A 24,106-nucleotide genomic window follows, 5' to 3' on the forward strand; every position below is an offset into this window, starting at 1 on the left:
GTGTTTTATTCAAAAACTTAGTATGTATTGTAGATTTGTAAGATTAACAAAGTTTAGATCCAAGTCTAGTACAGTTAGAAAGATAGGAAAGTGTCAGTCCTCCTACAGAGAATACACTGGGCTGGCAAGACCTCCAGAACTCTTCTCCCCAGTAACCCATAGACCTCTGTGAATGAATCAACAGGGTGCACCTAGATAGAATATAGTATTTATTGTTTATATATTATCTTTCTCTCACCTTCTCTCCTATAAAATACAATTTCTTGCTTAATCGGCAGTTTCAAGAGTCACAAAAATTTCAAAATAGAGCCCTCATCTACCTACTCAAATCACTTGCTGCAAAAGGCAAAAATTGCACAGGACAGTTAAACAGGTAAGGAAGACTTTACTCAAGGCTGTTGCAACAGGAGAAAGAAACCAGACTCATTTCAAACTCCACTTGGTTAAAGCAAAGGGTTGCAGAGTTTTTATGAGCTAGGATGGAGGATGGGAACCATATAGGCATTTGTGTTTGATAATTGGCTTTAACCAATAGGAGAGTAAATGTTCTCATATCATCAGGACAGGGTATAGTTTTACAACTTGGAACAAGATTCCTGCTGAAGTTAGGCTCTTACCCTCCTACAGAAACTGGGAGGTATTGGTTCTGTCTTCCTTGATGATAAAATTTTATAGAGATGGCTTTGGGGCCCTTGAGGAAGACTTTCCTTGGTAATAAAAATGTCAAGAAGATTTTTAAAAGATTTACATATTAAAAGGGTAGAGAAAATATTTACAATGACAAGTTTCCTAAAGAGAAGTCGGGGGCCTAAAATTAGGAAGAAACCTGTCTAAATTTACCCAAGCTAGAAGAAGCATAAGGCCTTCCGGGTCACAATCCAGGGCAATAAGAAAATAGAAACCACAGAATGCAGTTGTTAATAAAAAAGTGGATATGTTTTGCTTTGAAAAGTTCTTAGGAAATCATTATAATGAAATGTACAGAATTATTCCTGCTTTTGTACCTCATCCAAGGTTGTAGAGCAGGTTTAAGGTTCTGGATAGTATATTTATTTAGAGTAAATTGGGTTTTTTAAAATTTGTTTCTTTTTTTTTTTTTTTTAAGATGGATTCTTGTTTTTTGTTGTTGTTTGTTTGTTTGTTTTCTTTTTGTTTTGTTTTTGAGATGGAGTGTCACCCAGGCTGGAGTGCAGTGGCATGATCTCAGCTCACTGCAACCTCCGCCTCATGGGTTCAAGCAATTTTCCTGCCTCAGCCTCCAGAACAGCTGGGATTACAGGATTATGACACCATGACTGGCTAATTTTTGTATTTTTGGTCGGAGGGGGTTTCACCAGGAGGGCCAGTGTGGTCTCGAACTCCTGTCCTTCGGATCTACCCTCCTCAGCCTCACAAAGTGTTGGGATTACAGATATGAGCCACTGCGCGTGACCTAGAGTAAAATTATTGTAAGGGAAAAGTTATAATTGAGGGTTATTTTTCCATAGGCATGGTCTCATTTAAGCCCATTTTCTTAGGGAAAAAAAGATTTATATTTGTTGGTTCAAGAAGTGGGGAAAAGCTTCAGATACTGAAAGCTACAAAATATGCTTTCATCTGAAAAATAGCTGCAATCTCCAGAGAAAGAAATACTCCTAATGATGACGATGACAGAACTTTTGAACAAAATCAACATTAAACATAAGACATTAGGTATATAGACACATACGTACATGTACACTGTCCAGCCCTGAGAGTGTCATGCTACCATTAAAGAAAACAGAATGGAAAATTTTAGAAGGATTTAACTTGGATCAATTCCTGAAACATTAACAACATCATTGGCTAAAGGTATAAGATCTATAAGGAGGTCATTGAGCTTAACAAGTATATATTTGGCCATAGACCAGAAGCAAAGCTATATTAATGAAGAAAAATGCAGTGCAATGATTTTATTAAATGAATTCAACATTAACTTGTTTTAATGTTGAAAAAGCTAAAAAAAAAAAAAAAAGGTCAAGGAAAACTTTGAGACTCCAGTATTTGTGATGGTCACATTTTTTCATCCAACAATAAATGTTATCAACTGAATTTGCCAAAGACAATAACCTGGGTGCCAGAGCAGAACAGAGTTGAGAAACACATATTCTTTACTTTTCGTTTGCGTATAATCTAGCAGGAAATAGTGCTTCTAATAGCAGTATAATAGTAACCGCAGCAAATATTTATACAGTGATTATTTTGTGTCAGTCACTGTTCTAGGTGCTATTTATTTCAAAATAATTTACCAAAACCTCATGAGGTTGATGAGGTCAGCAAGGGCTTATACATGATAACATCATGCAGTGTGGTGGACATACATGACCGTGAGTTCATATAGTATCTGTGCCCCTTAAACATGGACTTTTTGGACTTCTACTAGAACTCTTTGCTATTTAGTTTTCACGTGTATTAATAATATTGTGTTAGTCTGTTTGGGCTACTGTAACAAGAATACTATGCGCTGGGTTTTTAAACAGCAAACATTTATTTCTCACAGCTCTGGAGGCTGAGAAGTCGAACATCAAGATTTGGTGTCTGACAAGGGCCCTCTTCCTGGTTCATACACAGCCATATCCTGTGTCCTCATGTGGCAGAAGGGGTGAGGCAGGTTTCTGAGGTCTCATTTATAAGGACACTAATTACCATTCCTGAGGAATCCACACTCAAAATCTAATTGCATCCCACAGGTCCTACCTCCTCATAGCATCACCTTGGGGGTCAGGATTTGAACGTAAGAATTTTGGTGGTGGGGTGCGGGGGGCATTTCAAATATGAAATGCGAAACAAACACTAATCTTACATATTTCAAAATGCATATTAAAGATGTATGTGTAAAACTCTTTGTAGTTAGCTCTCAATATAAAGAAGTTTCCTTATTATGTAGGTGAGAGGATTATGGAAAAGCTTATAAAGAAGGCGATAGTCTCTAAAAGATTTCACTGAGAGGAATGACAAAGTTATGTAAGAAATAAATAAAATTTTTGAATCATCTAAGAAGGAGCAGGAGGTGATATATATCTACACACACACATATATATATATTTATACACTAAAAGAGAGATGGTGTGTGGGATGTTGATCATGGAAGGCCTTCAATGTTAGCCTTACCATTTTGGGCTCCTTAGATCAGAGATTGGCAAACAACGGCCTGCCTGTTTTAGCCCAGCCCATGAGCTAAAGATGGTTTTATATTTTTAAATGATTGGAAAAAACTCAAAATAAGAAGAATGTATTATGATACATGAAAGCTATATAGAATTTAAAATCTGAGTTACGTATCAAAAAATTATTACTTGTAAACAATCATATTCATTCATTTTCATGTGGCAGAGAATGTATGCCCTACAAAGACTGATATTCACTGATATTTACACTTTACAAAATAGTTTGCAGACTCTTGCCTTGCACAGAATTCTTTTTAATCCTAATTTAATTTTCCTTGACAATGTACTTTTGTAGTGTGGAAACGAATACACCAAAAAAGCTGCTTGTTTATTTCAATGTCTCTTACACAGATGTCATGTGATATATAAAAGAGTAATGTACTAGGGTTCCAAGAATGAGTATGAATTCACTAGCCTGTGTCTGTTTGTTTCATATTTGATTCTAGGTTCCTATTAATCTTACTTTGTCCTTGATGTGTGGTCTATAGTGTGAACAGTGTTTTGATTAAATTTCCCATTATGTAATTATCCACTTATATGTATGATATGGTTTGGCTGTGTCCCCACCCATATCTCATCTTGGACTGTAGCTCCCATGATTCCCATGCATTGTGGGAAGGAACGAGTGGGAGATAATTGAATCATGGGGATGGTTTTCCCCCATCCTGCCCATGTGGTAGTGAATAAGTCTCATGAGAGCTGATGGTTTTATAAAGGGGAGTTTCCCTGCACAAGCTCTTCTTTTGTCTGCCACCATGTGAGATGTGCCTTTCACCTCCTGTGATAGTTGTGAGACCTCCCAGCCACATGGAACTTTGAGTCCATTAAACTTCTAACTTTTGTAAATTGCCCCAGCTCAGGTATGGTATGTCTTTATCAGCAGTGAGAAAGCGAACTAATACAATATACTTTCAAATATTGAGATAATTTATTTAGAAATTGTTTTTGTTATTTTATATTTCCTTCTTTGGTGTCTTTTCTCAATTGTTATTTTTCAATTATAATATTAATAGAGAAATCTAATAGTTATGGACTGTATTACTTATGTAGAAATTAATAATGAGAAATCAAATAAAAATTAAAATTTTACTGCAAAAACATCTTCAAATGCTTAAAAGTCTTATTCATCACACTACTCTTCTCTCTGAAAACTAAATCTCAGCATATTCTTATATGTTCTAAAAATAATTTTGTGAAGCAATTCCTTTTGTCTGTAATCTTGATTCATAGACTTTCATATGAATTCTTTTATTGCTTTATTTTCATAATAGCTTTTAGGCAACCAATCATCATGCATAATACACTGTTTCTTCATGACTTTTTAGCATCCAGATGTCTATACCTCATGTTGCTGCCTTTTAGACACATTAAAAAAAAAACAACTTACTATAAAAATTGCATTCATTTCTGCAGTAAATTTTAAATTGTTCTTTCATAAGGGAGACAAACTTTTACTTGAATACAGAAATACTTGGTATGCCTTCTGCTAATGTGAAAACATGAATGGATAACTTAAAGGTTGTGGTTTTGCATTGATTTGAAAGGAGCTGACAAATGGGATTTCTAAGCATAATTTTTTACATGTAGACACATCATATTTGGATATAAGGTTTCTCTTATCATAAGTAATTTTTGTAAAGAATATAAGAACAAACAGAGATTATTATCCAAACTATTTACAAGTACATTTTGGCATCTCAGTAAATGCTTTTAGGTAAATGAGAATGCTTCTTAGAGTTTCCCCAAAATAAAGGTTGGAATTTATATATAGGCCCAGGAAAATTTTAATGACTAGGTCAGGTTTCTTAGGAGAAGATTTACATCAGAATCACCTAATAAGCCTTCTAAAAATATATCTGCCTGTGCCTCATCCTGCACCTGCTGAATCAAATTCCCTTGGAAGGGGCCACACATATTTTAGAAGGGTCTCTGGTAGGTTCTGATTCTCACCGTTGTTTGACTATCACTTGACAAGACAAACTCTGAGATAATAAAAAAAAAACAAAAAGAATTAGCCTCATAAAAATATTCCTGAGTTTGTTTCTACAATGTTGTTATGGAAGTATTTTCCATGTGCCCCAACATTTTTATATAAAACCTCATATAAGAATTAAAATGTTTTTGTTCTGGAGCAATTCTATAAAGTGTTTTTGTGCTCAAGAAAAAATGCTATACCTGACTGTATTTCTTACCTTATCTCTCACTTTGACCTGCAGGATTCTTTTTTTTTTTTTTTTTTTGAGACGGAGTTCCGCTCTTGTTACCCAGGCTGGAGTGCGATGGTGCTATCTCGGCTCACTGCAACCTCTGCCTCCTGGGTTCAAGCAATTCTCCTGCCTCAGCCTCCTGAGTAGCTGGGACTACAGGTGTGGGCCACCATGCCCAGCTAATTTTTGTATTTTTAGTAGAGATGGGGTTTCACCATGTTGGCCAGGATGGGCTGGATCTCTTGACCTTGTGATCCACCCGCCTTGGACTCCCAAAGTGCTGGGATTACAAGGATTCTTTTAGTCAGATGTATAGTTCAATTTTCAGCCTCTTGTACACTGAATATCTGTGTTGTAATTTTTGTTGTTGTGTTAATTCAAGAAGAGGAGGCTCAAGAATTTATTGAGACTTCCCTGTGTATCAAAAGCATTTTAGGTACTGAGAATAATAGTGATGAACAGAATTGTCTGGGCTTAAAATTCTAGTGGCTGAGACAGATGTTAAATAAGCATTTTTGTAAGTAAGTACTCTCTGGTCCAGATATCATAAGCCTATTTTGTGTATTGATATATATATATATATTTTTTTCTTTTTCTTATTCAGAGATAAGCCATGGGATCTCTTTATATAATATTTATGTGCAAACATATATATACATATGTAATGTGTATACATATATTTTTATATGTAATGTATATACATATATATGTGTTATATTGTATGTAGCACAGTCTATATGCACTATACACAGTTTGGGATATATGATATACAGTACAGTATGTGTGTATATAGCCTATTTTATATTTATATAACTATATTGTTTCATTTATTTTGGTTGTCACATCATTTGAGGGACAAATTGGAATAGATGCATGCCTGCCCAAACATATAGTGAATGAATTTGAATTACAATTCTCAGTATTACACATTAGCTCACATTTGATAATGCTTTATTTTTAAATACTGACAACTAAGTAAAGTATGTGTTATATTTTGCAGTATTTCTGTAAAGTTCTTTACTATTTTTAAAGCTTTTTGTTTTACATCCTTAAATGTAAAAAGGATTTGAGGACAGTTTTGCAAAGGAGAGATTGAAATTGAAAGTCATAAAAAGCTGTTCGTTTCTCTATCCATTGAAAAGAAGCATGTTATTGTCACAAACAACTTCTGCATGTTATGTATTTGATTTTTATTTTTCAAAGATGGTGCTTTACTAGTACAACTCGTTTAATTTTCTTTACAATGTTTTTTAGCTCCAATGAGGTTTGAGTTGGTAACTAATTTTTTAGGAAAATTGTACCACGTAAATCCTTTTGGAAAACTAGAAACAGCCTGTAGATTCTAAGATGTAACTGTTAGCCTCCTAAAATAAAGAGAGATCTAGTCTATTTTGATGGAGGAATAGTGAAGGCAAACGTGATGGGTGCTTCATGGAGAAGAATTGTCCATGTTTGCACACTGAACAACCTTAGGATGGCACACTTGACCCTGCAGCCACATTTTGAGTCCTCTGGAAATTCAGAATCCTAATGCAGTCCCCCAAATCACTGACCTTTTAAATGAGAAATTCAATGGAAAGTAATGTTTTTCTTCATTTTTAAAGTGCACCCTGGGTAGTATAGTTAAATTACATGGTTGAAGAACGTTACATACAAAGTCCCTGTTGGAAAAAAAAAAAATTACATTTGACCAGTCTTTTTTTCAAATAGTGTTCCAAAGACCTGCATCTGTCTGTTCATGTGGCATATAACAGAAGAGTGTATGAAGTGATTCAAAAGCACTAACCATTGTTTGTGAGCCAGGAAAGCAGCAAGAATTTTGATTGACATTGTTATTTATTATTTTCGAATGCTGACGGTGAATTTACATGGCAGAGTCTTTCCTATGCTTATTGACATTTACAAATGAAAAGGCTCTGCTTTGCTGACTATTTAGCTGGTAATTTAATTTTCCTAATGACTTTCTTTACAGGAGCTGGATTTTGAAGCCAAAACAAGTTATACACTACGGATAGAAGCTGCAAATAAAGATGCCGACCCTCGCTTTCTAAGCTTGGGTCCATTCAGTGACACGACAACCGTGAAGATAATTGTGGAAGATGTGGATGAGCCCCCGGTATTCTCTTCACCTTTGTACCCTATGGAGGTGTCAGAAGCTACCCAGGTTGGAAATATCATTGGCACTGTAGCAGCTCATGACCCAGATTCTTCCAATAGCCCTGTGAGGTAAAAATTCATTGCTCTCCTTTTCTATGGTTTTTATAAAAATGTATCCTTATTTACAACTCTTGTTTATGTTATGGTGCTTCTTTGTTCATAACAAATAAAAATCCATTATATATAATATATATTACAAGTTCGAGTATGAACAATCAACCACAGCATATATATACACACACACACACACACTCAAGTTTTAACAGCAGAGGTGAAACAGAATTAGAATCATACATTTTACCAAACTCAAAAATGTCATCTGATTATCAAGGCCATTATCATTTTGTCATATTTTTAGACATCCATTATTATCCACAAGCCATAGCTGATGTTCCTATTCTACCAACTATCCTGAATCTCTTTCAAAGCAAAGCATGTTCAAAAATGAAGTGATACATGTTTTAGTTGTAGGATAAATGTGTCTATTAGAAAAATAATTGTACCCGCAATTCAAATTAGGGGCTAATTTGTAAAATTGTTGTTTTAATATTGGTCTACTTGAACAGTATGTGTTTGTTCAGTTTAATATTTCTACTTAAAAAATTAAAAAAAACCTTATCTACATATAAAGACTATTAAAAATATCCTTGCAGTAGTCTTGTATCTAGGCTAGACACTGTTATAGCCAAATAATGTATTTAAGACCGACACAATGGTGATATATCAGCATTTCAAAATATGTCAACGTTACATCTTGCGCTTTTTAGCTATAATTTATAATCTGAGATCTATGTGATTTTGTGTATATGCTTGTGTTTTTGTGTTTGAGACTTTTTTTTGAGTTAGCATTATAAATAGAATGTCATATTATAGTTCTTATTTGGGCTTGTAAGCAAAATACTTCACTTTTCAGTGTGAAAGTTTGATTTTGATTACAAAGACTATTAAGTAAAACAAAATGAAAACACAATGATTGTTTTATATTGAGATATGTTTAATTATAAGCTATCCAAAGACTTTTAGATTTAAATAATATTCAACAATGGTAAGAGTTTTTGAGCTAAGTCTGCGCGTTGGCTATAAATTGTCATGAAGAGTTATCTATAACAACATTTCTGGGTTAAAAATAGCTCATAATGTTGTTTCTTTCTAAAGTAATAAAGTGATTATGTGCATGTATACATACACATATATATATATTTTAAAGTAGTATATATATATACTTAGATAATTAGTACCCTCCTTTCCTTTTCTTTGCCTGACATTAATAGAACCTAGTAAAGGATTGGTATAGAATAATAGTTATTTAAAAAATAAAATTATACATATTATATCTTTATACAGCAAATGCAGAATGTATTGATGACTGTACTATTATTAATGTGGTGATAATAGACCATTTCTAAGAATATAATCTGTGCACAAGAATATTTATGAATCACAAATGTAGCAGATAGAATAAGCCTTCTACTCTTCTCTGTAACTGCCCTGCCTTTATTGCCAAAAAAACTTCCTAACCACGGTTCAGCCCCACATACCAAGTCATATTAATTTGGGCAAACATGAGTTTGAGGTTTTTTATAGCATTCCGTCTCTTAATGAAACTTTTGAGTCTCTTGTCCTCATGAACAATCAACCACAGCATAATTATTGGCATAGATTAGCTATTTAGGACAATTTGGTTTTTGCTTGAATCATTTAATTTAATGGAGAGAGAGAGACATGCTTTCTAAAGTTAGAGATATGGAGAAAGACGTTAAGATGGAGCCAGGTGTGGTGACAAATGCCTGTAATTCTGGCTACTTGGAAGGCTGAAACAGGCAGATCACTTGAGACCAGGAGTTGTAGACTGCAGTGAACTACAATTGCACTTGTAAATAACCATGGCATTTTAGCCTGGACAACATAGTGAGATCCCAGTCTCTAAAATAAATAAATGAATAAGTAAAATGAAAGGATTTAAGGATATTTTCATTGATTGCATTGATACTTTTATCCTGTTCATATTTTTCTATTACCCACTCCCTTGTCATTCTGTTGAAGACTTTCATAGAAAATATTTCACTTTTTATAATATTTTCTTTGAAGAAATGTCAATATTATTATATAATAATTTGAGGAAGAAGAAGGAAGAGTAGGCCCAAGTAGGTAGTGACTTGAGAAAGAGTGAGTAGTGACTAGAGAGATGAAGTGAGCTCTAGGTCTGTTCTCTGAAGCACAGTGGTCAAAGGCTGAACTTTGGGTTTTGGAAGTAAAGATCTCTGTGGTCTTTATCAGCGAAAGAGTACCTAGCCAACGAAAAAAAAAAAAAAAAAAAAAAAAAAGGGACAAAGAATGTCTATATACACACACACATATACATATATTCATTATATTTTACCCTCACTTTCATTTCCTTAAAAGTAATGAAGGTGACTTGAAAGTTCAGGTTAGTATTAGCTTACCTCTTTATCTCATAAATAGAGAAATAGACATTCTTTGTCCCCAGTGAATTAAAATTTTATTTTGTATATATGAATATTCCTTATGCTTTTGTAGAATTTCTTGACTCACGTCTAATACTTACATACTTGAAAGGTTTTTATTTTTTTACAATATATTCGTAAGGTCAGCACAATTATTTATAGCTTTTTTTCTGCATTTGTCTCTCACATACTTCTGTTCCGCTATCCATTTACAATACCACTTAAGAGGCGAGTCTCCTTATTTTATAATTTGTTGAGTATGTGTTTGCTCTCATGCATTCTCTGCAAGACTGATTCCCTTCCCAGCACTGCTGTTTGTGGAATGGCCTAGGAGATGTCACCTTGCTTCCTATGTTTTTGTATTAACCAGCAAAAAGGAAAAGTAACTCTGATGCTTTATTCCAGGCTCTTCTGATGATTAAGAGAGAGAAAGTAAATGAAGCTTTTAAACTGTGAATTATGACCTAAATATTACCATGTGTTATCATTATACATTGCTATTATTATAGATTATTGTGTTTTCATGCCATTTTCATTGTGAGATTAATGAAGTCAGGAAAAGAGACTTGGATTTTATATACAACCATACTGGTGATCTATATTGCAGGTTATCTTGTACTCACACATATTCCAATAGATATAAAATATTGAGTAGCTTTCTGATAAATATGAACATGTATTTGCATTAGGCACTCAAATAACTATCAAAATATAAATGCTGTCTCATAATACATGTTTAACATAATAAAACACGTTAATGGATGGATAAATAGCACAGTCTTCTGAGGTACTAGGAAAAGTGAATCTCCAGATTGAGATGGGACATGAGGATTCTTAACAATGTGAGCTTTGTGCTTTTATGCCTTTAGAAATATTGTAGTTCTTTGAGCAATGGAAAAGCATTATTTGTTTTGTTGTAATTGTTTAAAATTAAACCAATAGGATTTGACTTGTAAAACAGCGTGGCCAATGGGAATTAGTTTTAAATTTATTGACATTCTTTGTTGTAGAATACTGAGATCTAGCATATGCCATTTATGTTCATAGTATTTTCTGATATACGAGGCAGTAAATTAGAACTCTAGAAAAATATATATTTAGTTACTCCCAGCAAGGTAAAGTTGATACTGTTTTCCTACATGATCCCTGCCTTGCACAACATTTTTAAATTTCTACCTACATTACTAAAGTGTCAACCAAAGGTTATGCAAAACTCTTCTCTATGAATCTGCCTTTTCCTTAAAAGAAGACTGAGCGCCTATGCGACTGTGGAAACGTGGTCATTTTGACATTTACAAGTGTAGTTGTCATAGATGGAAAAGTTAAACCCGAAGCCTAGTAATTGGCCAGAACATAACACGATTGTGAATGTTAGGTCTTTTTTATACTTCACCCAACATCCAGATAGCCTACCTAGACCACCATTTCATGTACACTGCACTGTCCTTTTGTGGCGGGGCGGGAGTGTGTGTGGAAATAAAACCATATGTAAGCTAAAATTGCAGTCAAAACCAAGGGTGGAAGTCAGTTGATACTTGAGATATTACTCAGAGGAGGAAAAATTGTTTTGTTTTTGTTTTAAGAAAAATGAGTAATTGAGGGCAAGCATGTTTCTAGCTTGTTACTCTATAAGTAGCTGTTTATCATAGCATGTAAATTTTGGCCCTAACTACTCAATATCAGGCTTTATCTATTGAACTTGGAAGGACAGATTGTGGTCTGCTGGTTCTGGTCATGTTTCTGAATGATGGAAACTTCTGTGTTTCTCATCCAAGTTGGTAAAAGCTGTAAGAACAGCCTAGAGTCTAGAGGATTTGACTCATTTCTCACGTCAGCATTGGCAGACTGATCAATGACTGAACGGGCATTCATTAAAAACCTGTGTTATGCAAGGCACTGGGGGAAGTGCTAATGAGAAAACAAAGGTAAATAAACATTTCCTCTGACCTCAAGGAACTTACAATCTGGATGAAGTAATAAGATCTCATAAAAGTTAAACAATATTGGGAAAAATATGCCAGCACTGTGTTTTGGCAAATTGCGAGATGAATAGTAAGCACTCCAAGTACACTGGCTGTGAGATTTCATTTGAAGGAGTGGCAGTATAAGTAGGACTTCAAGGGATGGCAGGATTTGGACAAGCCAAGAAAATATCATGCAAAGTACATTTATGTTTTATTTAGTTATATCCTAAAAGCCTAGTACCAAATTATAAAATCAGCAAATTCATTTCTGTAGGCATCACAGCAAGCCCCAAGTCCCTGGCTAAAAATGGCCGATGGCTTGAAACATGATGTTATTACAAATAAGATCAGATATGAAGACAGGCAGATAAAAAGGAATAGGCATCACTTTAAGCATTCCTAATAATTTTAATATAGATTTATGTTTATACTTATGTTAAAGGATACTTGGATAATATTTACCTGTGGGCTTTTCAGCATTCCTATTATTATATATCCTCACATAAAAAGTGATAGAATTGTATCAGAAATTACTGTATATAATGTGATGAGTGTGAACGTATTTGGGGTGTTTGAATAATTCAGTGTGTATTTTTTGTGTAGCTTGTATGCATGCATGTATGTGCACATATGAAATCTAAATTATTTGTGAATATCTATTTTAGTCTAAGAAAATTGGCAAACCAGTAACATAACATACAGAAAAATAATACTAGCAGTAAAACTGATTAAAAAGTAGCAGATGTTAATTCTGTGAGAAGACTATAAGCTGTACTCTTTTTCAAAATGCTGCCTATTTTAGCATAACGACCACTAAAAATGAAAACAGAAATTATATGTCCATGTATGGTGAAAACATAACATGTGTTTTTGTTAGAATACCCCGAGATAATCTTCACTGGGTTAAATTTTGAAGGAAATGCCTAATTTATTTGAACCATTTTTTTTTTTTTTTCTTTTTGAGATGTACTTCCACTCTTGTTGCCCAGGCTAGAGTGCAGTGGTGCAATTTCGGCTCTCCGCTCACTGCAACCCCCGCCTCCTGGGTTCAAGTGATTCTCCCGCCTCAGCCTCCTGAGTAGCTGGGATTACAGGCATCTGCCACCATGCCCGGGTAATTTTCTGTACTTTTAGTATAGACAGGGGTCTCACCATATTGGCCAGACTGATCTCAAACTCCTGATCTCAGGTGATCTACCCACCTCAGCCTTCTAAAGTGCTGGGATTACAGGTATGAGCCATGGCGCTGGACCATGTTTTATGTTTCATTATATTGCTCTGGAATTAGAGAGCTCTGCTGTCAGCAAAGACCCTTCTTAATTATCTTTTTGGCAGACTTGGTAAAATAAATTCACTGAAAATTACTTTTGTTTTGATTTGTTTCTTACAGTATTTTTCACATCTAAAATACTTATTGAGGGTCAGGCACCGTGGCTCATGTCTGTAATCCCAACATTTTGGGAGGCCAAATGGGTGGATCATTTGCGGCCAGGAGTTCGAGAGCAGACTGGCCCTCATGATGAAGCCCCCATCTTTACCAAAAATACAAAAATTAGCCAAGAGTGGTGGTACGTGCCTGTAATACCAGCTAGTTGGGAGGCTGAGGCAGAAGAATCTCTTAAATCCAGAAGCTGGAGGTTGCAGTGAGCTGAGATCATGCCAGCCTGAGTGACAGAGTGAGACCCTGCCACAAAAAAACATAACGTAATGTAATATAATGTTATATATTAATATGTTAAAATAAATACTCATTGAAAAATCACATTCATAAAGGAATACAAAAATTCAGTCTTCTTGGTGTAAATCATAGAGTCATTCATGGGGTTAATTGTAGAGAATTATTAATGGAGTTAAAAAGTTAGGGAATATTACTTTTATCATGAACTGCCCTCTTAAAAATGTTTAATTGTAATCAGTAGTAATTGCCCATGATTAACTAAAAAAAAAAAAAAAGTTCATTGAAATAATTGGGTATTGCTCAAAGAATCAAAGAAAAAAATTGAGTAGCCAGTCTTCAGAAAAGAGAGGAATGAAGTCCCTCTGTAAATAAGTGTAGCAAGGGTAGCAGGCTCTTCAGAATGTGGCAACTGTGATGAATCAGCTGCAGCACTTGCTTAGGCTCTGTTTAAGATTAACATTTCCTGTAGAGTTTTTTTGTTTGTTTATTTGTTTGTTTGTTTGTTTTTGCATATCTTCATATATGTGGCCATCTCTTCTCCAAAATGTTCTGGACATCTTGAGTACCATCAAGTTTGCATGAATTTGAAAAAAGTTTAAATCCTTAAAGGCAAATTGTGTTGACATAATCAGAAGAGAGGATGAGAATACAAGCATGGTGTCTGCTAATCTGCTATCATTAAGTTTAGAAATAATTCATTTTTATTCTTTTTATTTATTTATTTATTTTTTGAGACCGGTCCTCACTCTAACACCCAGGCTGGAGTGCAGTGGCACAATCACCACTCACTGCAAATTCCACCTTCTGGGCTCAGATAACCCTCCCATTTCAGCTTCCCAGCCACTAAGACTACAGGCACATACCACCATGCCTAGCTAATCTTCTGTAAAGACCAGGCTTTGCCATGTTGCCTAGACTAGTCTCTAAGTCCTGAACTCAAGCAATCCACCAACCTCAGCTTCCCAAAATGCTGGGATTACAGGCGTGAGCCATAGTGCCTGGCCTCAGTAGTTTATTTTGAAGTTTACTTAACATTGAATCCCTTAGAGGCATGTAGTATTATTCCTATGTTATAAGTAAATAGGTCCCTGGCCACACAGCTAGCAAATATGGTTCCAGGATTTTGCTGAAATCTATATCAAACCTGCATGATCCTTACGGCAATATACATACACACGCAAATATGTACACACACATATCAACAAACTTTATAGTAGAATAAAATTTCAATTTAAATGATTCATCTATTTTGATTGATTAAATTTCCCCATGCTTTTGTATTACATTAACTTTTGGCATTTTGGGAGTACTGATGATATATTTGTGTTCATCTAGTTCACTCACCTGCACTTTCTGTTTGTGAACACTACTATGCAAATTAATAGCTGGTGATAAGAATGCTACCTGTGAATATAAAGAGAACATTTTAATTGATCTCTTTAGCTTATCAAATAGCTGTAGTGATAATCACCAGCAGTCATTAGGGAATTCATTTTGTAACAGACCTTCAGAACACTGAAGACACACAGATATATGAGATATGGTCTTTTGCAGAAACCCTCTTGTTATGTAGCTGTAGAAGAGATCTTACATGAAAACTCATTTTTAAAAATCCAGTGTTAAATCTGAAAATAAGAATTCATCTTGTAAGACTTTCTCACTGAACAGATGAAGAAACAGAAAAGCACAGATGAAAATCTCCAATTAGTACAGTAGGTTAGTGGCAGGGTCGTGGCCAGAAACACTGTCCTTTAATTCTCCACGTGTGGTTCCTGATGGTGTCGCATAAGGAGCATTTGGTGAACTCCGTGGGTCACACACCCTGAAGGTTTTCTTTAAAAAGCGCGAGACTTCTGATGTAATTGAAAAGGTATGCTGCTTTAATGCTACTCGTTTGTCTTCAAGGAATAGCAGGACTAAAATAATTGGAAAGGAGGAAAAAGAGGAATACAGAATGACCAACATGAGGAAAGGCACAGAATTGGGGATGTGTGTGGTATATTTGTTCACCAGTTAATACATCAGTTTGACTGGTTAGGAGTTTAGATAGGAAAGCAGAGGGGAAAAAAACAAAAGGAAGCTGAATTACAGAGATGTAGGTGACTGAAACTAAAGTTAATCTTAGGCAACATAGTGTACTGGAAAACTAGTCATGATTCTTTTGGATCATACCTTCAACTGATCCAAATTTTAGAGTCCAGTATCGAAATAATCTCAATAATAATATCTGCTTGCGTTCGTTAGAAATTGTGCTTGGCTAGTAGCAGCAAAGCTTATCACTAATGATTTCCTAAAGAGAAGTCTGGAGCTATGCTCTCAGGGACTGATACCTTGGCAGTATAATGTCATTAAGTGCCTTGGCTTCATTTTTTAAGCATTTGTAATTGCTTATTTACAATATGGCTTCCAGATCTCTTCCATGTGTTTATGCCCCAGGTGAGAGAAAGGGGAAGGGCAAAAATCAAATACCAGGTAAATTAACAACAATCACCCATTCTTTAAGGAGTTTTTCAATTATTAAGGAAAAAAGGTAAACTATATTTTAAAGATTACATCCTGTAAAAAGAAAAGTTTAGAAGGTAGGGTAATTTGGCGAAAAGGTTGATGAATTTGCTCATAGATAGATTGAGATTGAATTAATGATGGTAAAGACATCTGTAAAGCAGTGTACAAAATCTCAGGAACTGGTTTGAGGCTGGACATTGAGATACAGAGCTGTCAGCATAATAACTGGATGGGCAGAAGCTTAACTGCTGTTGCTGCAAAAATATGGAAGTGATCTCTCTCATTGTCCACTCTAACATACACTAAAGTAAGCCAAGTATTTTAGGCTGTAATTTGCAGAAGCTAGAGAGATTGTTGTGAGTTCACACATCACTAATGGCGTCAGAAATTGCATTATAGTTAATGGTGGCTCATGATTAGGAAATCACCTATCCTCACCTGTCTAATTCAGTCTCCAACAACTCAGGCAACTGCATTTCTCAGTCCCCAGGCCAGTCAATTCACAGAATCAGATAGAGTCTTCCTCCAGACTTCTTTTAGGACCTTTCTTCTCTTTGGCTCAATTAGTCCTCCCACATTACTAAGGCAAGGATATTTTACACTTCTCATTCTAAAAAGTGCTTCTATTTTCCTTATCTAAGGATTTCTTTTTCCCCTCAAGTACCTATATACATTAGCTAATGCTTCACACAACAGTGTAACCTTTTTGCATATGCAGAGGGGCTGGTAGAAATAGGAAACACCTTAATACTAGGTGATCCCAAGTCCTTGTCATTAAGAGATATAATAATGCAGTGGCTCACGCATGTAATTCCAGCACTTTGGGAGTTCGAGGCAGGTGGATCATGAGGTCAGGAGTTCAAGACCAGACTTGACAAGATGGTGCAACCACATTTCTACTAAAAATACAAAAAATTAGCTGGGGGTGGTGGCAGGCACCTATAATTCCAGCTACTCAGGAGGGTGAGGCAGGAGTACTGCTTGAACCTGAGAAGCAGAGATTGCAGTGAACTGAGGTCATGTCACTGTGCTCCAGCCTGGGCAACAGAACGAAACTCCGTCTCAAAAAAAAAAAAAAAAAAAAGAAAGAATGAAAAGAAAAAATCAAGAAAAGAAATGTAATAACCACCAGGCACTAGAACTGTTCTGGATGGTCAGTTTAATTCTTGTCTTTGCCAAAGCATCCCAACTCTTCTCAAGCCAATATCTTTCCCCAAACCTGCCCTGACTTTCTTCGTAGCAACTTGTTAGTTTCTTCCTCAATATTTATTTTTTCGGTTGCATTTAAAAAAAATATTTATTTATGTAATGTTTGTTCTGAATTAGAATGTCACTTGCCGGTGCTCAAGAATAAGTGCTGAATGTGTAAATGAATAAATGAATAAATGGAAGATATAAAATAAGAAAATTATATTACAAATTACTATATATATAAATCTGTACTATTTAGTGTGATCTAAGTGGGGATTATAGTTATTAGCAAATACACACAATTTAGAAGGGGGACCAGGCATGGTGTGTGGTTCAAACCTGTAATCCTAACACTTTGAGAGGCTGAGACAGGAGAATTGCTTGAGCACAGGTGTTTGAGACCAGCCCTGGCAGCATAGTGAAACTGTGTCTTTACAAAAAAATATATAAAAATTAGCTTGGCACAGTGGCACACGTATGTAGTCTGAGCTACTTGGAAGGCTGAGGTGGGAAAATCACTTGAGCCTGAGAGGTGGAGGCTGTAGTGAGCCTGTGGTTACATCACTGTACTCCAGCCTGGGCTACAGAGTAAGAGTTTGTCTAAATAAATAAACACAGCTGCACAGTTCATAAAAATGATAACTATTTGAATGATAGAAACTTTTGTTGCCTATGTTTTTCAAAACAGATGGAGGCCTAGGTTATAGCTAGATCCCTAAATTATTTGTGGTTTTCTATGAGGCAAACAGTGGTTGGAGACATTTAACATATTAAATAAATTCTCAACTTTAATGTTTTTTATTCTAATGTTAGGATCTTTGAGACTACTGATAAGAGAGGCAAGTGTTTTAATCATTGACTTTAGCCCTGTGGGGAATAACATGAATTCCTTTAGACTGATGTCTGCCAAGTTCAAGACCTTTTTGCTTTTAAGAATCTAGACATCTATTTTTTCATAAATATTCAAACATTATCTCAGTTATTAACTTTGAGATTTGACAGAGCAATTCAGGTTTTACTATTGGCTCAATTGATGCATGAGTGTATGGGTTATAATCTCGTTAAAATTCTCTTATTAAACACTAATATCAGTTGTCCTTTTGCTATTGGATATGACTTATATAGAAGTGTATTTTATATATGTATATTGGTTGCATACATATATGTGTATATGCAGTATATGTACATACATATATAAATATATATATGCGTACATAGATACACACATAATCCTGTTCTAGGTAAGCACATTCTAACCCTGTGTCTCACAGTAAATGCAGCTATGAAACCTCGATAGAGTGCAGCCATTCAGGACTCTGGAAAGTAAATATTAGCAGATAGTTTAGTGAAGAAGAGTACTACAGAGTATCTCCAAACCTGTGATGAGTTTACCATTATTTTCCTTCTTCTGTCCCCTGTCCTGGAGTAATAATTAGAAAAACATTAGCAGAATAAATCCAAAGCAAGGTGAAGAAATAATACAATGAAGGTAAGAGAATAAAACAATGCATTTCAAAACAAATAATACAGAAATCAATAAAATTAAAACCTTGTTTTTTTGAACAGACATAAATATTGATAAACTTCTACCAACACTGACAAAAGAAAAAGAAAAGCAGAAAAGAATGATAAATATTATGAACAAGTGAAGATATGTCATAGACCCTGCAAACGTAAAAAACAGAATAAGAAAGTACTATAAACAGATCTACTGACCTAAATTTTATAATTCCAATGAAATTGAAATTTGGCAATTTAAAATAAATGGATCAATTCTTCAAAAAGTGTAAACTCTCAAAACTCACTCAGAATGAAATACAGAACCTAAATAATCCCATAACTGTCAAATAAATTATAATTTTAGTTAAAAACTTTCTGAAAGTGGAAATATCCAAGCCCATGAAAAATTTTAAGAAGAATTACCAAGTCTACACAGTATTGTTCAGGAAATACAAGAAGAGGGAATGCATCCTAACATTTTTTACAACTCCAGTCTTATCATTACTACCCAAACCAGGTAGACATAGTACAAGAAAAGAAAACTTTGAACAAGACTTTCATGCATATATTTTCCAGTGAACATTTAGATAACTCAGTGAAGCAATATATAAAAGAATAATTCACCATGATAAAGTAGGGTTTATCCTAGAAGCATAAGAGCAGTTTAATATTAAAAATTTAATTAATATAATTCATCATATTAAGAAATTAAAAAAGAAAAAACACACTGTCTGATCAATTGAAAAAAAAATGGCGAAAACTGACTCTCCCACCGTGAGGATGCTCAGGGAGTGTCGTGGAGAAGAGCCCACTTGGCAGCACCAACTCGCCATCCATGCCATGCACATGCCATCAGTGTGAATAAGACACTTCGAAACTGGATCCCCCAATCCTAGTCAAATCATCCAATGACTGTAGACCCAGCCAATATTTGACTACAACTCCCTGGAAGATCAAGAGCTAAAGCTGTCCTACGAACACATGCTCAAATTCCTGACTTAAAAAAAGCATATATAATATTTTATTATTATTGTTTGATGTTACTAAGTTTGATGTATTACAAGTAATAGGCATATACATAGGGGTAATAATAATGAGGGCTCATAGTGCATAAATTGATAAAAGAGATGTGAGGAAATAAAGGCAAATTGATTTTAAGAAAATGTTGCTAGCATCAATAAATTGTAGGTCCCTATCAAGATGAAGAATTGCTGGAGTGGGAGGTAGTAGACAGAGAATAAGATGGTTGAAGTAGAGTTTCCAACAGTAGTGCATATATTAGAGCTGACAAGCCAAGGGTATGTTCATAAGAATCCATGATAATTAGAGCAAAGTAGCAAATTGGAGTCAAGGAGATCAAGAATATGAAAGGCCATTATGTTTAATGGATCATGAGTGTAGTTGAAGCAGCTACTAATTATCATGCCTAAAATGGGTGTATTTTGTTTTTCTGTTTGTTCTTTTGTTCATTTGTTTGCTTAATTTTTTGTTTTTAAATGAGAGCCATCTCACCCAACCAGAAAGACTGTAAGGGGACATTGCAGATGATCATCATGAAAGCAGGGTAAAATCTGCCTATAAAACAAGTAATAGCTTGGACTAAAAATATAAGTGGAACAGTAATTTTTCACTGCTGGAAAAATATTTGGATTACAGATTTTTTGAGAAAAGGCTTTTACATGCAAAAGTAGCCATGCAATCTCAGGGATTCCACTTTGAAACGTGTCTTTAGAATCCCGGTCAAGGCCACTGAGTAAGATTTAAAATAAATATAAAAAGAAATGAAAAAGAAAAGAGGGTTAATAACAGGTTGGTGCCATCAGAACAAAAGATGTTACTAAGTATATGCAAATGGGCAAGATGTTTACATCTTTCATTTTAGAAGGGTCCATAATCATGACCAGGGTTACCAAAAATGTTGCAAATGGTTTATAGGAGTCATAATAATAATAAAAATAGGAATAAATTTAACCATAATCATGACTAGGGCTCACACCTATAACCCTAGCATACTGGGAGTCTGAGATTGAAGGATTGCTTGAGCCCAGGAATTCAAGACCAGCCTAAGGAACACAGCAAGATCCTGCATCAACAAAAAATAAAAAAAAATTTGCCAAATGTGATGATGCATGCCTCTAGTCCCAGCTACTCAGGAGGCTGAGGTGAGAGAACCCCTTAAGCCCAGGAGTTCGAGGCTACATTAACACACTCCACCCCAGCCTGGGTGACAGAGCAAGTCCCTGTATCAAAAATAAATAAATAATAATAGTAATAATGATGAATTTGAAATTCAAATGACATATTCAAAGCCATTGTGAAGATTACTGTGGTGTTCATTTTGTACTGTCTGACAGAAAAGCAAACATATTAGTGAGACACAGGTTATAAACCTTCTAGTAGGTAAGTAGAGTTTTAAATAAGGCATGCATTTATGTGATTAATATGACAGATCAGGGACTCCGCAGGATTTAGTGATGAGCTACACAAATAATGAAATCATTTTAACAAATTATAATCAGACATACATTTTGAAGACTTTTCTTTATTCAATGTTCAATTAGGTACTCAATTGATAGAAACACAGACCTGGAGAGATACTTCAATATTGATGCCAACAGTGGAGTTATCACAACTGCCAAGTCTTTGGATCGAGAGACAAATGCTGTTCACAATATCACAGTCCTTGCAATGGAGAGTCGTAAGTTGTGAGGCTTAAAACTAAATTAAGATGGAGGACAGTGAGTGGAGAATTGATTGTCATGAGATTATAAATTCAGCTTGATTAAAGTAGTTGCTTATTTGAATTGAATAAAAACTTGAAAATTCCAAACTTCTAAGCTGTGAAATATACTTACATTCACTGTCTTTATATGCTAACATTTACAAAATTTATGAAAATCCAAGACTAAAAAATAATGGGCCTGTAGTACCTTCTTATTTTCTGATTGCAATTCACATATTGTGTTTATGCTGGTATGTAGTTAGTGAAATCGTTTTTAATAATTAGTAACTTGATCTGTAACCATGACAACTGGATTTGAATATTCTGATATTGAACTTTTAGTCCCTCATAAAAAATAAAATAAAATAATAAATAATAAAATACAATGAAAACGATTGAAAAAAGAATGCATATTTGCATATGTATATGACTATGATATATTGGATATTTAAATATGTATGCATTTATAATACATGTGTTGATAATGCAAATGTATAGTCATGCAAATATGAGCTCTACCATCAAAGAATATTGAAATTTGTGGTTTACTGTTCATTTTTCTTTCAGTAATTTTCTCATCAGGGACTAAAAAACTACAAGTACACGTATAGACTATAGTATACATTAAGATATATATACATACATGTGTATCCAAATACACACATATGTATGTACATATATGTATGTATACACATGTACACATATACATACATAGGAATGTGTGTGTGTATTTCGATCATATTTTCATATGATCCAAAGCTCCTTTTAAGTAATACAGCATTATGATTCTAGATTTTATTCTCAGCTTAGTTATTGATATTAGAATTGTGCTTTAGAGAGGCAAAGAGTAAATCATAAGAAACTCTCTTATTTATTAGAGAATCCATCTCAAGTAGGAAGAGGCTATGTGGCCATCACAATACTTGACATCAATGATAATGCCCCTGAGTTTGCCATGGACTATGAGACCACCGTCTGTGAAAATGCCCAGCCAGGGCAGGTAAGAGTCTTCAGAATGCTTTGCTTCTAATTTGTGATTTCTTAAAAAATATCCAGCAGCAGTTGCCTTTGAACTTCTTCCAGCTTTAAGATAAAATATAATCGGCTTGTTTCAGCAAAACTAACACTTTGATGTGTAGCATGAACTAATATTAAAGGAACCTTCAAATTTCAGTTTAATTGGGGTGATGAAAATTCCTCAGGAAGAAAAGGTAAACATTGTAAAAGCCCTGTTAAATGGCTAAGAACTTAGACTCCTTTATGGAGAAAGATACAGCATAGTAAACTGATTGGGCTGTTTCCCACCTTACACAACAGGGTTTAAGTATCTTAAAATTCTAAGAATTAAGTGCAGTGCAATCTCAGTTGGTTTGTTCATCTATTGTTCAGTGTCTTGTGATGTTTACTGGGATGTCTAATCAATTGGTGCAGCTTATTTCTGAAGTTCACAAAAGTGAAGTCAAGCATGAACTATGAAAAGGACATGATTTGTTTTTCAGAGCCTGTTTTTAGATGGGGTTCATAATAATACATCTGATCCTTTCTCCCTAGCTCATTCAGGGAGATGATATTTATTATAAAGTGTAAAGTTACTCTGTCCTGCCTCAGAAAACTAAACATAGCACAACAGTGTGCTTTCCTGTTTTACTTTTTCCTTTCCTAGGTTATCCAGAAAATCAGTGCTGTTGATAAAGATGAGCCATCCAATGGACACCAGTTTTACTTCAGCTTAACAACAGATGCAACAAATAACCACAACTTTTCATTGAAAGATAACAAAGGTAAGGTATTAATATTGTTACTGATAGAGGTAGCAGGTATAGATACTCTAAGCAAACACTTTTTCCCCCTCAGAAGTGCTGATTACGGAATTTTTTTTAAAAGAAAGGACATTAATTAATTAAAGAGCAATGAGCACCTAAAGTAATTTTTATCTATGGATTTACTGTCATGAAGGAAAAGCTGCTATTTAAATCATTTTAGGCCTAAAGCCAAATAAGAGGAAAAGCTGGATTATTCTTTTGCTTTTCTTATAGACACTCATTCTCTTATTTGTATACCAAGTTCATTATCCAGATAATCTATTAAGTTGATGGTTATTTAAATACCTTAATAAGTACTATGCTCAGAGATGCCACTTGAGACGTTGGAAAAAGAACTGGACATTATACATTTTAATCTGAATCAACTTTAACTTAATGTTTTCAATAATAACATCTCTTACTCTTTTATTTTACATAAACACAAATGTAATTCATGCAAATAATAAAATAATGATATATTTATGATCCTAAGAAATATAAAATTAAAACTAACAGAATATCTCCCTCTCATATCAAATTGCATTTCTCTGCTTCAAAGGTAAATACTCTTAGCGCTTTCCTAAATGTCATTATAGGAACATGTTTACAAATACCTATAAGTAAATTTTAGTTTTGTTTAATAATATATATTGACAATTATAAGAACTTAAAGCATTAGAACCTTCTATCTTTGTCTAATTTTGAATTATATATTTGAGTGGGTTTTTAT

At 34.5% G+C, this 24,106-nt stretch overlaps 1 protein-coding gene across 2 annotated transcripts in view; it reads left to right on the forward strand.

Annotated features, from left to right (window-relative positions):
* The window catches only part of CDH7 (cadherin 7), a 135,588-nt gene that overhangs the window by 86,260 nt on the left and 25,222 nt on the right, over positions 1 to 24,106 (forward strand). For both annotated transcript variants that reach the window (XM_032293704.1, XM_032293705.1), the window contains exons 7-10: positions 7,365 to 7,618; positions 21,414 to 21,550; positions 22,453 to 22,574; positions 23,238 to 23,355. In XM_032293704.1, the coding sequence (XP_032149595.1) occupies positions 7,365 to 7,618; positions 21,414 to 21,550; positions 22,453 to 22,574; positions 23,238 to 23,355 (631 nt within the window). The remainder of the gene's footprint in view (positions 1 to 7,364; positions 7,619 to 21,413; positions 21,551 to 22,452; positions 22,575 to 23,237; positions 23,356 to 24,106) is intronic.

The sequence above is a fragment of the Sapajus apella genome, unplaced genomic scaffold (assembly GCF_009761245.1).
Source record: "Sapajus apella isolate SASKATOON/1434 unplaced genomic scaffold, GSC_monkey_1.0 scaffold30, whole genome shotgun sequence".
Lineage (NCBI taxonomy): Eukaryota > Metazoa > Chordata > Mammalia > Primates > Cebidae > Sapajus > Sapajus apella.